This window comes from Photinus pyralis, unplaced genomic scaffold, assembly GCF_008802855.1.
Source record: "Photinus pyralis isolate 1611_PpyrPB1 unplaced genomic scaffold, Ppyr1.3 Ppyr1.4_LG8, whole genome shotgun sequence".
NCBI lineage: Eukaryota > Metazoa > Arthropoda > Insecta > Coleoptera > Lampyridae > Photinus > Photinus pyralis.
In genome coordinates, this window is record NW_022170819.1 from 3006132 (window position 1) to 3018697 (window position 12566).

At 37.6% G+C, this 12566-nt stretch overlaps 1 protein-coding gene across 1 annotated transcript in view; it reads right to left on the reverse strand.

Moving 5' to 3' along the window:
• Positions 1-3026: 3026 nt before the first annotated feature.
• LOC116178303 (unconventional myosin-XV-like) overlaps positions 3027-12566 on the reverse strand; it is a 58205-nt gene continuing 48665 nt past the window's right edge. Inside the window, exons 10-11 of the mRNA XM_031497771.1 lie at positions 4705-4951; positions 3027-4656 (exon numbers count right to left, since the gene is read on the reverse strand). Coding sequence (XP_031353631.1) covers positions 3391-4656; positions 4705-4951 — 1513 coding nt within the window. The 3' untranslated portion in view covers positions 3027-3390. The remainder of the gene's footprint in view (positions 4657-4704; positions 4952-12566) is intronic.

Genomic DNA, 12566 nt, shown 5'->3' on the forward strand with positions numbered 1-12566 from the left:
AAATAAACATAGTTGGTGTATTACGTAAAGTTACAACCCCCGCAATTCAAGAGTGCTATACAAGATGGTATAAATGACTTAAAAAATTTCGCAAGCTTAAATCAGACGGAAATTGATTATTAAAGGGCAGTTTAAGGGTTGGTTATGGATTATTTAAACATAATCAGTCAAAAAAATAAACATAGTTGGCGTATTACGTAAAGTTACAACCCCCGCAATGCAAGGGTGCTATACATGGTGGTATGAATGGCTTGAAAAATTTCGCAAGCTTAAATCAGACCGAAATTTATTATTAAAGGGCAGTTTAAGGGTTGATTATAGATTATTTAAACATAATCTGTTAAAGAAATAAACATAGTTGGTGTATTACGTAAAGTTACAACCCCCCAATGTAAGAGTGATATACATGGTGGTATGAATGACTTGAAAAATGTCGCAAGCTTAAATCAGACCGAAATTTATTATTAAAGGGCAGTTTAAGGGTTGATTATAGATTATTTAAACATAATCTGTCAAAAAAATAAACATAGTTGGTGTATTACGTAAAGTTACAACCCCCGCAATGCAAGGGTGCTATACATGGTGGTATGAATGACTTGAAAAATTTCGCAAGCTTAAATCAGACCGAAATTTATTATTAAAAGGCAGTTTAAGGGTTGTTTATAGATTATTTAAACATAATCTGTTAAAGAAATAAACATAGTTGGTGTATTACGTAAAGTTACAACCCCCCAATGTAAGAGTGATATACATGGTGGTATGAATGACTTAAAAATTTCGCAAGCTTAAATCAGACCGAAATTTATTATTAAAGGGCAGTTTAAGCGTTGATTATAGATTATTTAAACATAATCTGTCAAAAAAATAAACATAGTTGGTGTATTACGTAAAGTTACAACCCCCGCAATGCAAGGGTGCTATACATGGTGGTATGAATGACTTGAAAAATTTCGCAAGCTTAAATCAGACCGAAATTTATTATTAAAAGGCAGTTTAAGGGTTGTTTATAGATTATTTAAACATAATCTGTTAAAGAAATAAACATAGTTGGTGTATTACGTAAAGTTACAACCCCCCAATGTAAGAGTGATATACATGGTGGTATGAATGACTTGAAAAATTTCGCAAGCTTAAATCAGACCGAAATTTATTATTAAAGGGCAGTTTAAGCGTTGATTATAGATTATTTAAACATAATCTGTCAAAAAAATAAACATAGTTGGTGTATTACGTAAAGTTACAACCCCCGCAATGCAAGGGTGCTATACATGGTGGTATGAATGACTTGAAAAATTTCGCAAGCTTAAATCAGACCGAAATTTATTATTAAAAGGCAGTTTAAGGGTTGTTTATAGATTATTTAAACATAATCTGTCAAAAAAATAAACATAGTTGGTGTATTACGTAAAGTTACAACCCCCGCAATGCAAGGGTGCTATACATGGTGGTATGAATGACTTGAAAAATTTCGCAAGCTTAAATCAGACCGAAATTTATTATTAAAAGGCAGTTTAAGGGTTGTTTATAGATTATTAAAACATAATCTGTCAAAGAAATAAACATAGTTGGTGTATTACGTAAAGTTACAACCCCCCAATGTAAGAGTGATATACATGGTGGTATGAATGACTTAAAAAATTTTGCAAGCTTAAATCAGACCGAAATTTATTATAAAAGGTCTGACGTCCAATGAATCTGGGAAGACTAGGCAAGGGTGATATTCCTGAGGATCTTTCTAAGAAAGTCGTTTATAACAATATTTGCAGAAGTCTCTAATGAACCTTGCGGGGATGAGTCTGGGGGTTGAACCGAAAGCCTTCCCAACCCCCGACGTTCCTTTCCTTACAATTAAAGATTAAAATTAGCTTATGATTATTTGTGAATATATCTTAATCTGGAGAACATGGAAGACATCTTCTCGCCCTGAATAGATTATTGCTGTTCTAATTGAGGAATATGATAATTGTATCTTGTTGCTTAATGTAGGTAGGTACTTCAAACGTTTTGACATTCCAAGAGGACGTGATAACAAAAAAAATCGATGGTTTACGTGTGCTTTTATGAAATGACTAACACATCTTTCCTGAGACATTTCTAGCTCACGTTGTAGAGGTAAAGTGGATTTATTGGAGAAGTGACACCATAAATATCCAACTTCGTGCGTTTTTACGGAAGTACAATGACTACAATATGATGCAATGGTCCACCAAGGGGACCAAATAATTTCCTATACTCCCTCCTTTGGGGTTGTGACAAGTCAACCGTTGTTTAGTCGCCTTTTACGACGCGCAGTGCCCCTGCGGTAGGGGTATTCTTTCCCGCCCCTACACGGGTAAAACCTTAGGGAAAATGAATATACTGCACGTCACTACGGGCCAGCATTAGGGGTATCTTGATCCTCGCTCGGAAGATTTTAGAAAAATTTCTTTTGAAAACTACAAATTCTGCTTAGGAATCGCCTTAGAAATACTCTTCCCTTTGAATGCCAAATTCTCTACTTTAGCAGAGTAGTACTAGAAATCTTCTGTTAAAAATGCAGAAACAATATTTGAATTTCAGAAACCTTTTCGGAAAGCCCCTGGAAATTTTAATAATATTAAAGGTTAGAAATAGACCTAGGTCACAGTACCAAAATTCTGTCATAGCCCGAGCTCCACCCTAGAAACGACTACGCAACTCAAAACCAAAATCAAAACTCTCGCCAAAACTAACCGAACCATGGCAGATGATCGTGATTGGACCTAGGTTGTGTTGTGAACCGAGTTGCTCGAGGATATGTGCGTGTGTCGCTCTAAGGATCGGTAAACATAAATAAAACGCAAGAAAAATCCAAATTCAAATTAAGGTTGCCCTGTCTTAATTATACGAGAGTAGCTCTAGGGACTTCATTTTTCACAAGGCAGAAAAAAAGAGGAAAACCTTCCGGGATATGCTTTTGTTAACTACCAAAACTCTTATAAATGTAAGTTCACTTCTTTGTACTTTGAAACCTGAATATAACAACAAGAAAAACAAAAAGACCGAGATATTGTTGAAGATATTTTATTATAAAATACAGTCACCGTTTTTTTACATTACAACACATGACTTCTTAATGTACAATGGGGAGGTGTTTAAGGATCACCGATCGTTTCAAAAATATTTACTATTTGTGTAATATCTGGGTTTTTGGTGCTTCTTTACAATGTTTACGGACGGGGGCGGCGGCAGTTTACCGAATTTCTCGTTTGCACGTCCGAACTACCTACGGATCAATTTTTCAGCTCAGACTATGGATCCAAAATATTGGTAACTACTGAAAAATCGCTTCTGAATAAATATACACTTAATAAATAGAAAATCCATTACGGTACATTCGTGTTGGGTTACGAATAAATACACGGCGTGGAATTAATGTTTTCGCGTGGTTTGCGTCTGTTCCAAATTAATGTATTGTCTTACTAGCCTCGAGATTTCGTGCGCCTGTTCGGTTTGCAGCCTGGTAACGCGCTGCTGAAGTAAATTGCCGCACTTCATGTCCAGGAAAAGGGCGCCGTCCTCGGATCGCACTTTCCTCGTCGAGATTACCTCGGCGAAGGGCCAGTGGTGCACGGTCTCGTGCGTTGTCATGTCGAGGAAGTGGACGCCGGTTCGGTTAAGCGCCAAGATGTAGTCGGACCAGTTTTCCAAATTGCCGGAGACGCGCTTGATCGCAAAGAAGGAGCTGCCGAACAGGGGCCAATTGCTTAAAATTTGCAGAACTCGGTGTTTGGCACGGGAGACCAGCATGCCCGCCGCTTGCCCCCAGGAGGTTTGCACGAGCGCTAACCACTGGGGCGGCCGGGGCTCGCGCAACCCCAACACTGGCTTTGGTAACAAGAATTTCACCTCCTTTAAACTGGGGGCGTGGCCTAAGTCTGCTGCTCGGTGCAACAGTGCTGCCACAAGCGCTATGTCACGCACAAAGCTCGGTTGAAGATTTGACGTTCCTAATTTGAGCAACAGCCCCTCCAAGTAGTCGGGGGCCACTTGATTGAAGAGTACTTCCGTGTATAGAGGACTAGCATCGTGTCTCAGCGGGTGATACCAAACCGATCTGCAAAATATAAGATAGAAAGGCTGGGCCGCTTTGTGTAGTTCCGTGGTGACGTCTAAGATATATTCATCGGCAGCCAACGGCATGGTAAACGCGTCACCTTGCACAATACAATATAAGCTAAACTCCTGCTGCTCCACCTCAGCCGTAACTCCTATAAGGCTACAAAGTTCAGCGATCACATCCGCCACTACCGTACTGCATCTGGTGTTAACGACCCTCTCTGCGCCCCCCGGAAGTCTGTAAATCTGCCGGCGCGCACTTCGACCGGCGCTAACGGCCGTCACCTCCTCGACCGAGGGAACGTTCTTCCGACCGCCGCACCTTTGAGTCTTCCTCAAGTTCGAAAGGCACACCGCCGCGGTACCGTGACACACGCGCCTCCGGTCCGACGCCGCGCTCGTCAGGTGCTCCATTAAATACGGTTTTAGCAGATCGGAACACGCGAAATACGCGGCGACTATCGACAGCAGTCTCCACGCCCGCTGAGGCGAATCGGAATTTTCCGACTTGTTGCTGATCGTCTGCTTCATCAGCTGACAGTAGATTTCGTCCCTCAAGGGCATATGCTTGTGGCAGTGCTGCAAAATAGGTCTTAGGATTTGGGGGCGGACCAGTCAGATGCTTACCATAAGAACCGTGTAAACGCATTTCACTTCGGACGTGGCAGGAGTCAAGGGGATGTCACCGCAGTACCTTAGGATGCAGTCGAAGCACTCCAAGGCCAGGGCCGCCAGTTCGGGATTCTCCAAACGTAAAAGCGGCCCGTCCATGGACGCCCCTTGCCACTTGATCAGATCAGTCTGCTGCTTCCACGTCCATTCCTTCCTCTTCTCCTTGGATTTCAACGACGCGTCCATCTTCGGCGACTGAAATCTGAAATAAAGAAAGCTTGAGATATCACTACTTTCGCCGCTATTTTGAATTAAGCCCATCAGCGCCGCTTTTTCGCTTCCTAACGCAATGAATCGTCGTATAAATTAATAACAATTTTACATAACGTTTGTAATAGACAATAGTGAGAATGGTTTTTGTTGCGCAAAATTCCACTTTTTCTTTTTTTTTAAATACAAAATAAGGCAATCAATGGGTGTACTACCTACCAATCGTGTTCACATAGCAAAAAATTAGCCATCCTAGGCTCGGGCCTATCGCTTTCTCTTGCCCTATAAGTATACAATTAATTAACAAAAGGAAGATTAAAATGGATCACTTGTAATTAAGTGCTTAGAATAGAAAGCGTGCGTTTTTAAAGTTCCCATTTGCAAAGTAGGAGAAGAACGCAGGCATTGTAAATTCTACTGCTAATTTGTTTAATTGGTCCACTCGCAATTTATTACACCTGCAATTACAAGCGCCATAAAATCGAGTATGGAAATTGAGGTTTTCATTCAAGGTTTGTGTACGTTTTGTTGTGGGTAGTATTTTACGGCGTGAAGTTTACGAGGTTATTAGCGTTCAAGGATGAAGAATCAGGAAATGGGCACATTATTGCTTGGTACATCATTCGGCAGTGCAATTTCGGAGAAGCAGAGAAAGTGTATTGACGGAATTAATGCCAAAGGCTATTTGGAAACTTCATCTTTCTGCATTTGGGACTTCACCAAACTGTGAAGACCAGGGCCGGATTGACGAGGGGAATGGGGGGGTCACACCCCCCCTAACGCGTGACCATAGTCGGCAAAACTTCAGTTAGTCGGCACTCGGCAAATCGCTATTCAAATGAAATTAATTAAATTAATATTGGAAAAAAATTGCGTAAAATACGCCGGTAAGCCGGAAAACCGTTTTGTAGCCGCCCCTTCCACGCAAAATGAAGAAATATTGGTTATTACTCTCATTGATATTACGAGGATGTAGATCCATTACCTTTCATGGTTAAAGGTCGCTTAAAAATGTTCCGCAAATTTTTCTAGCCGTTATGTTTGCATGGGTTTAAAAGTTGCGATAGGGATAGATGGTAGATAAGTATACAGGGTGGTCATTTTTAGCGCCTGACGATGGGATCTCTTATGTTGAAAACTAATGGTCAAATTGGGGTAAAGTTAAATTTAAAATGCGAATCAATCATTGAAACCACTTGTGGGATATCTCTTTTAGTTTCAATAATTAAAAAGAACTGAATCGTTTTAATAATTCTGTATTAAAAAAAAACGAGTATACCTATTTATTTATTTATTTATTATACTTCAGAAATGGGCGGTTTAGACTATGACATTATTTTTTGAATTTGTTTTGAACGTAGAACATTGAATTTTTAGATTTTTTTAATAAAGAATTTACTATGGATTTCTATATTACATTTTAAATATAACACTTAATTATTCAATTGTCACGAGAGTGTCTTTTAGACAAAAATCGGTTTTGGATAGATTACTACTTTTAACTTAATAATAATATATAATAAAATCTTGCCAAAAGAACGCTTTACTACATTTAAAACGACATTTTTATTAATTATCTTGATTATAAATGTAAACTACCAAAGCAAATCCGCAAATGAGTTTGGCTGCAATTTCTAAAGCACTGTCGTGAAAATTGAATAATAAGGTATTTTGGTAAAATCAAAGTAGTAAATTAAAAGTTATGGCACGTCAGAGAAAAATAACTCTGATGAAAGTTCATAAGATGAAAATTAGCGACTCTAACGCAAAAAAAAGTTCTATGCCATTCTGGCCATATTTATCAAATTCCTCTGTAAAAGTCTTCTAAACGTCCCACTTCGACTCGGTTTTCGTGCAAATAGAAATAAAATAGAATCCATATCCATGACAGCCGCGAAAAAAGAGCACTCTGTATAATGACAAATAATAAAATAATAATTATTATTATTACTTTGGTATTTATTATATAGTTTAATTAAAAATCATTTGCGTTCCTCTATGGCGGATAATTGGCTAACTGCCTTATTGGTTCTAAGTAATCAGAAAAAGATATAGCAGACAGTATACATTTGGAAAAAATAGGGCCACAATGGGCAGCGTTAAAATGCCGTCCTTTAATGTTGTACGGTGTATTATTTTGAATTTTTATTGAAGTTGGCATTTTTTATTGCATACACCCCCCTCACTCGGAGCCTCTGACTACGGCCCTGGTGAAGACATAGCAGGACCCAGTTCAATCGATCTGGCCGGGTTCCAAACCGCCTTCAGGAAAAAATGATTTTTGCAAATTCGGTAACAATAACGAATTTTGGCCATTTTCGATTTAGTCTTTTGGAAATGCTTTGAAATTCATTCTGTGCAACAAGATGATATTTGACCATTTTTAATTGAAGCTTGGCTGTTTTCCCAGTTGCCCTAACTGTTCCGCAATGAATCCTGCACGCAATAAAAAAGTTTGGAATTTTTGAAAGAATATGATTGTCTTCTACCCCTTTCGCCTTTTGGAGCTAGTCAGAGAAAAAGATCGCAATTCCAAAATATGATGGTCTATCAAAAGAAATGATCAATTTCCCATATGAAGAAGATCCGGATTCAGGTACATTTGGCATAAAATGCCGATATATATCGAAAGTATGGCGTGCTCCAAACTTTGTTCATGTTTGTTTATTATACTGTACAATGTACATATTATGCCTTCATATTCTTTATTAAGTATTCATGTAAAAGTGCATTATCAGTGTGATATTGCCTGTATAATTTGACTAACCATTTATTTCCGGGAAGAGACTAGGCACACCAGTTCCCACTCTTCTCTATATACAGTGTGTTTTTTTGGGAGCTATAGTTAAACGTTTCTGGGAAAGTAAAATAAGTAGGTTTTTAAAAATTAGGAGTACTTAGAAGTTACTCCGAAGGCCGAATCGATGTAAAATATTTTCAAAATGGCTGCACTTCCGGAAATACCGGAAGTAGCCCGGCCCGTGTAGCGCAGTTCAGTGGAAGCTCGACTGCGGTACAGGGTCCCTGGTTCGAATCCGGGTTCGGGCATGGATATTTGTAAATGTATAGTGGGTTGGGTTGGTAGAGCAGCCTCGGCTGAAACCCCGCCCACTTAAAAAATAAAGGCAAAATAAATAAATAAATAAAAAATAGATAGTAACTTCGATATTTTAAATGGCAACCCCTATTTTTTATTCCATTTTTGGATTTTACGTGAAATTTCAGTTCTTTTCATACCCATATGTCGATATCTGCCATTTATGGTTTTTATGTTATTTTGATTTTAAGAAACAAAATGGCGGATGCAGATGGTACCTTGATAATTGATTACTTGTAGTCATGGCAACCCATTTGTATCTGTTCATAGTGAAAGAATAGGGCTTTCTTTTAGAGTACTTAAAAAAAAGTTAAGTTGCGTACAACCACACCTATGGAGATCCAAATTTAAGAAACTTCAAAGACAAAAAACTCAGTGTTTTAAATGTAATGACCATGTTCTTACTATTGCATGAGATAGAAAATCGAAATTGGCATATTTTGATATTACATGTTCCTATAGCTATCTTTAACAGTTTAGGGGTTGTCATTTAAAATAACGAAGTTACTAGCAACTTCCGGTATTTCCGGAAGTGCGGCCATTTTGAAAATATTTTACATCGATTTTTTTTGTGGAGTGTTTAGGAAAACGTATTGCCAGTATTACTGGAGAACCTCGAGCTACTAGTTATTTAAAACAAAAAATCAGTATTGCTATACAACGTGGCAATGCGGCAAGTATAATGGGGACGCTTCCAACTGCGATCCCCATGGAAGAAATTTATTATTTGTTTCCATTTTTATTGTTAATGCTGGCTGGAGCCAGTTTCTACCTTCTGAATCGAGGATACCGAAGGGGACAAGAAAGAGAGACGTTCAGAAGGTGATCTGAAGTTTATTCAAACGTGAAAAACAGAGAGGGCGAAGGATATGCGAAGAAAAAAAGGCAAGAAAGATAGTGTGAACAAAAAAGGGATGCATAAAACTTGAATGATAAGAGCCGTAGGTAAAAAAGATTTTAAGGGAACATTAGAAGTAGAATTTGAAACAGGTGTAAACGAAGAGAAAGTGAAGGAACTAATTGAGCGAGGAAATTGAAAGGATAAGAGGTGCATTCATGGAATGGGGCGTTTGGAAGACTTGCTTGAAGGAAGCATGAAAGAGGGACCAGGAGAGGAGAAATGTGCGTAGGGGTGTGAATCTGAAAGAGACCATTACGAAAATAAGGGCTGGAAGGAGAAGGGGCCTAATTTACAAACCTAAAGGGCGTGACGAGAAATGAAGAATGCGTGGAAAAACCGTGAACAATGCGTAACGGACAATAGTGTACAGAAGGGCGAGACGGTAAGAATATAAGAAACCCTAATCGACGGGTGCAAGTTAGAGACTCACGCTGAACAAGAAAAGCGTCAACAGATATGAAAGAAACAAAGAATGAAGCGTAAAAAAATTGTTAAAAAGGAGGAACAAGCGATACAAAAATAAAAAGAGATACTGCTGTATAAATGTATGTACTTTAGACGATGGTTGATTTTTGTTTATAGCCGAATTGTAATTTGTTTATTTTATTCACTTATTTGTGACGAATTTACGTATTGTAAAATGAAGAAAATTATTTGTCATATTTGAAAAGTTTATCTCATGTTTTTCTCCGGTCGTAGATAAGCGTTACGCTAAAAATTAATTCATTTTGTATACAGATGCTTGTCACAGATGCGCGTTTAAAGAAAAGAATGTTGTTTATTTTAACTAAAGAAGGAAAGAAGAATTAGGAAGTGGAATCGAAGGTGGGACAATAAAGGAAAATGTGTTAAATAGAAGAGGAAGGGTTACAGCTACAGCTACGGGGATTTTTTCACTCGGCCGTCGTGGCGTCATTGCCTTTCGCTTTTGATTTTTGGTCGCCGCCGCGGTCGCCGTATTTTTGCCGTTGGGTGGAGTCGGGGAGATGCCAGAGAAAGCGGTTAACAAAGAGGTCCGAAGACGCGAGGGACAAAAAGAGAAGCTACGGAGAGCTAAGAGCTTGCGGGAGCTCTTAAGAGTAAACCCTCAGGCAAGAAACAATTTACCCAATATTGATGGCAAAAATGAAGCAAAATGGAAATGTCTCAGATCGATCGGGAAAAAACATTTTGTTATAGAATGTGACCTGTAGAATCCATAATTTCAAACAGTTCCAAGATTTGGCTACTAGTTCAAAAGTTACAGCCCTTTGAATTTTCTTTCGAAATTGGTTTCTAGTCTATAACTTTTTTTTGAGAAGTCTAATCGAAAAAGTACGAATCGTTTTGAATTCTACGCAGCAAAATTAATCAGAAAAAGTGTTTTCCCGAGAAATTTTGGTGTAGTCCATTTTTGGTAAAAAAGGAAGGTTAAACAATGCCTTTTTTTTGGCCCGAAAAAATAATTTTCTCAGATCGATCGGGAAAAAACATTTTCTTATAGAATGTGGCCTGTAGAATCCATAATTTCAAACAGTTCCAAGATTTGGCTACTAGATTAAAAGTTACAGCCCTTTGAATTTTCTTACGAAATTGGTTTCTAGTCTATAACTTTTTGTAAAAAAAAGGAAGGTTAAACACTGCCTTTAAACCAGGGAGGATGAAAGTGACAGGCGTGAATAATGCGTAAAGACCAGTGGGGTAAAATAAGCATGAAGTAAAAAATAAGTTGTAAAGGACGAGTGAATACGTAAAGGGCACCTAAATAATAAAAGAAGGAGGTGCCGCTGACAATACAATAATAAAAAGATCCAAGTTAATAAGCTACAAAGAAAAAGCCATCTGGCTTCTTTCGAACATGGGAAAATACGAGATATAAGGTATATAATGAGGTGTATTTTTAATATACATAAAATGTACGTTATACTCCTTGTGTACCTTAGATCTCCTCTCGATAATATTGTATGTATATACATGGGATTATACGGTATGTATACATGGATGTTCTGGTGTTTTCTGTATTACCGACGATACCATCGTTAGCGTCGCGTTAGCGTTATGAATCCTAAGTAAACTAATTAAATTTCCAATAAAAACAATTATTAAAATCCTCGTGTGAGGTCGCAGAGACTTCAGCGCATTTTTGTGTCAAAAATCACCATGTTAATATAACACGCTCGCGCATGGCGCCCAGATGTCGCCTACCCCACCATCCCTAAAGTTGTTAATTATACGGCCGCGGTAGGTACACGTACACTCCTCGTCTTTCTACGGGCGCGCATTTGCTGCCAGCCATCCAGCCGGCCGGCCAAAGTCACATTAACAGCTACCATTTTACAAATAAAATCCAATTCACATGTTATTGTTGTTATTTATGTTGTTTGTTATTGTTACTGACGTGTCCTATACATTTTTATATGTCCACAGGAAATAAATATTATTATTATTATTATTATAAATTAGTAAAAACGCAAAAAAAATTGGAAAAGATTGTTTTTTTTCATATTCATATGATTCTCTATTATGATGAGACCTACAGTATAATAATACTGTAAAGAAAGAAAGTGTCTGTTGAAACACAGTCGAATGCTGAAATCAGTTTTTGATAAATTTTCAAAATTTAATCAAATTGTCAAAATTTACTAGACAATTAAATGTTACTGAAGTCGTTTTTTGAGCTTCTTCTTCGGTAGGGACTATAATTTTTTTATTTCATCAAAAAGTATAGATAAAAACGAAGATAATAACACCAAATAGAGCTCCCTACGATACATTTCTGAACGGCAATTTTCATTTGAAGAAAAAACTTCTAAATTTCTTAATATATTCAAAAAATTGGTACCTATTTGAATTATAAAATAATATATTTCAACCAAGTCTCGTTACAAGAAAATCATTTTTGAGGAAATGAAAAATAAAAAACAAAAAACACGGTTTTCTTCGGTTACTTTGATGTTGTGTGAGAAAGTGACTGGAAAGAAAGTTGTAGAGTTTTTCACGATCTACAACTTTTCCACTGAACAACTTTGTCTCTGATCTCAACTTTTGCCGGAAATTGCCGTCATGCGATTTTCACCCCGTTTCACCCTCCCCAAACACTTAGTCCCTCTCCCCTGCTCTCGTATTTATTTATTTTTTTGCATTTGTTATAGACCATTTTAACATACCTATCCATTTGACAAAGCTCCATTAACAATTTTCTTTTGTAAAAAGTCAAATTTGCCTGGACTATTATGTTTTGGTAGAATTTGAGCGAAACTGAAGGGAAAAACTGAGCTGACCTGAAAAAATGAATCAGAGAAATTTAAAAACGAAGAGAATTTGAAAAAAACTTCAACAAAGTTGAAGTGGAAGTCACTTGAAAGAAAATTGGGGAAACATGAAGGAGATGTCCAAGAAATCATGAATAGTTAACACAATGAAACCAAGATGGTGAGAGGAGAGCCCACAAATTATAGGTATATAATTGCGCAAGGACCACTGTTTGGGAAATCCGCCTTTGATTGAAATTATATGCAAGTAAATTTTTTTGAGAAAAAGTCGTTTGTGTTTCATTGAATAAATTAATAAGCATTAAGGAAAACAAGTTGCAGTGACTCTTACCAAATGGAAGCAGCAGCAGGATGCATT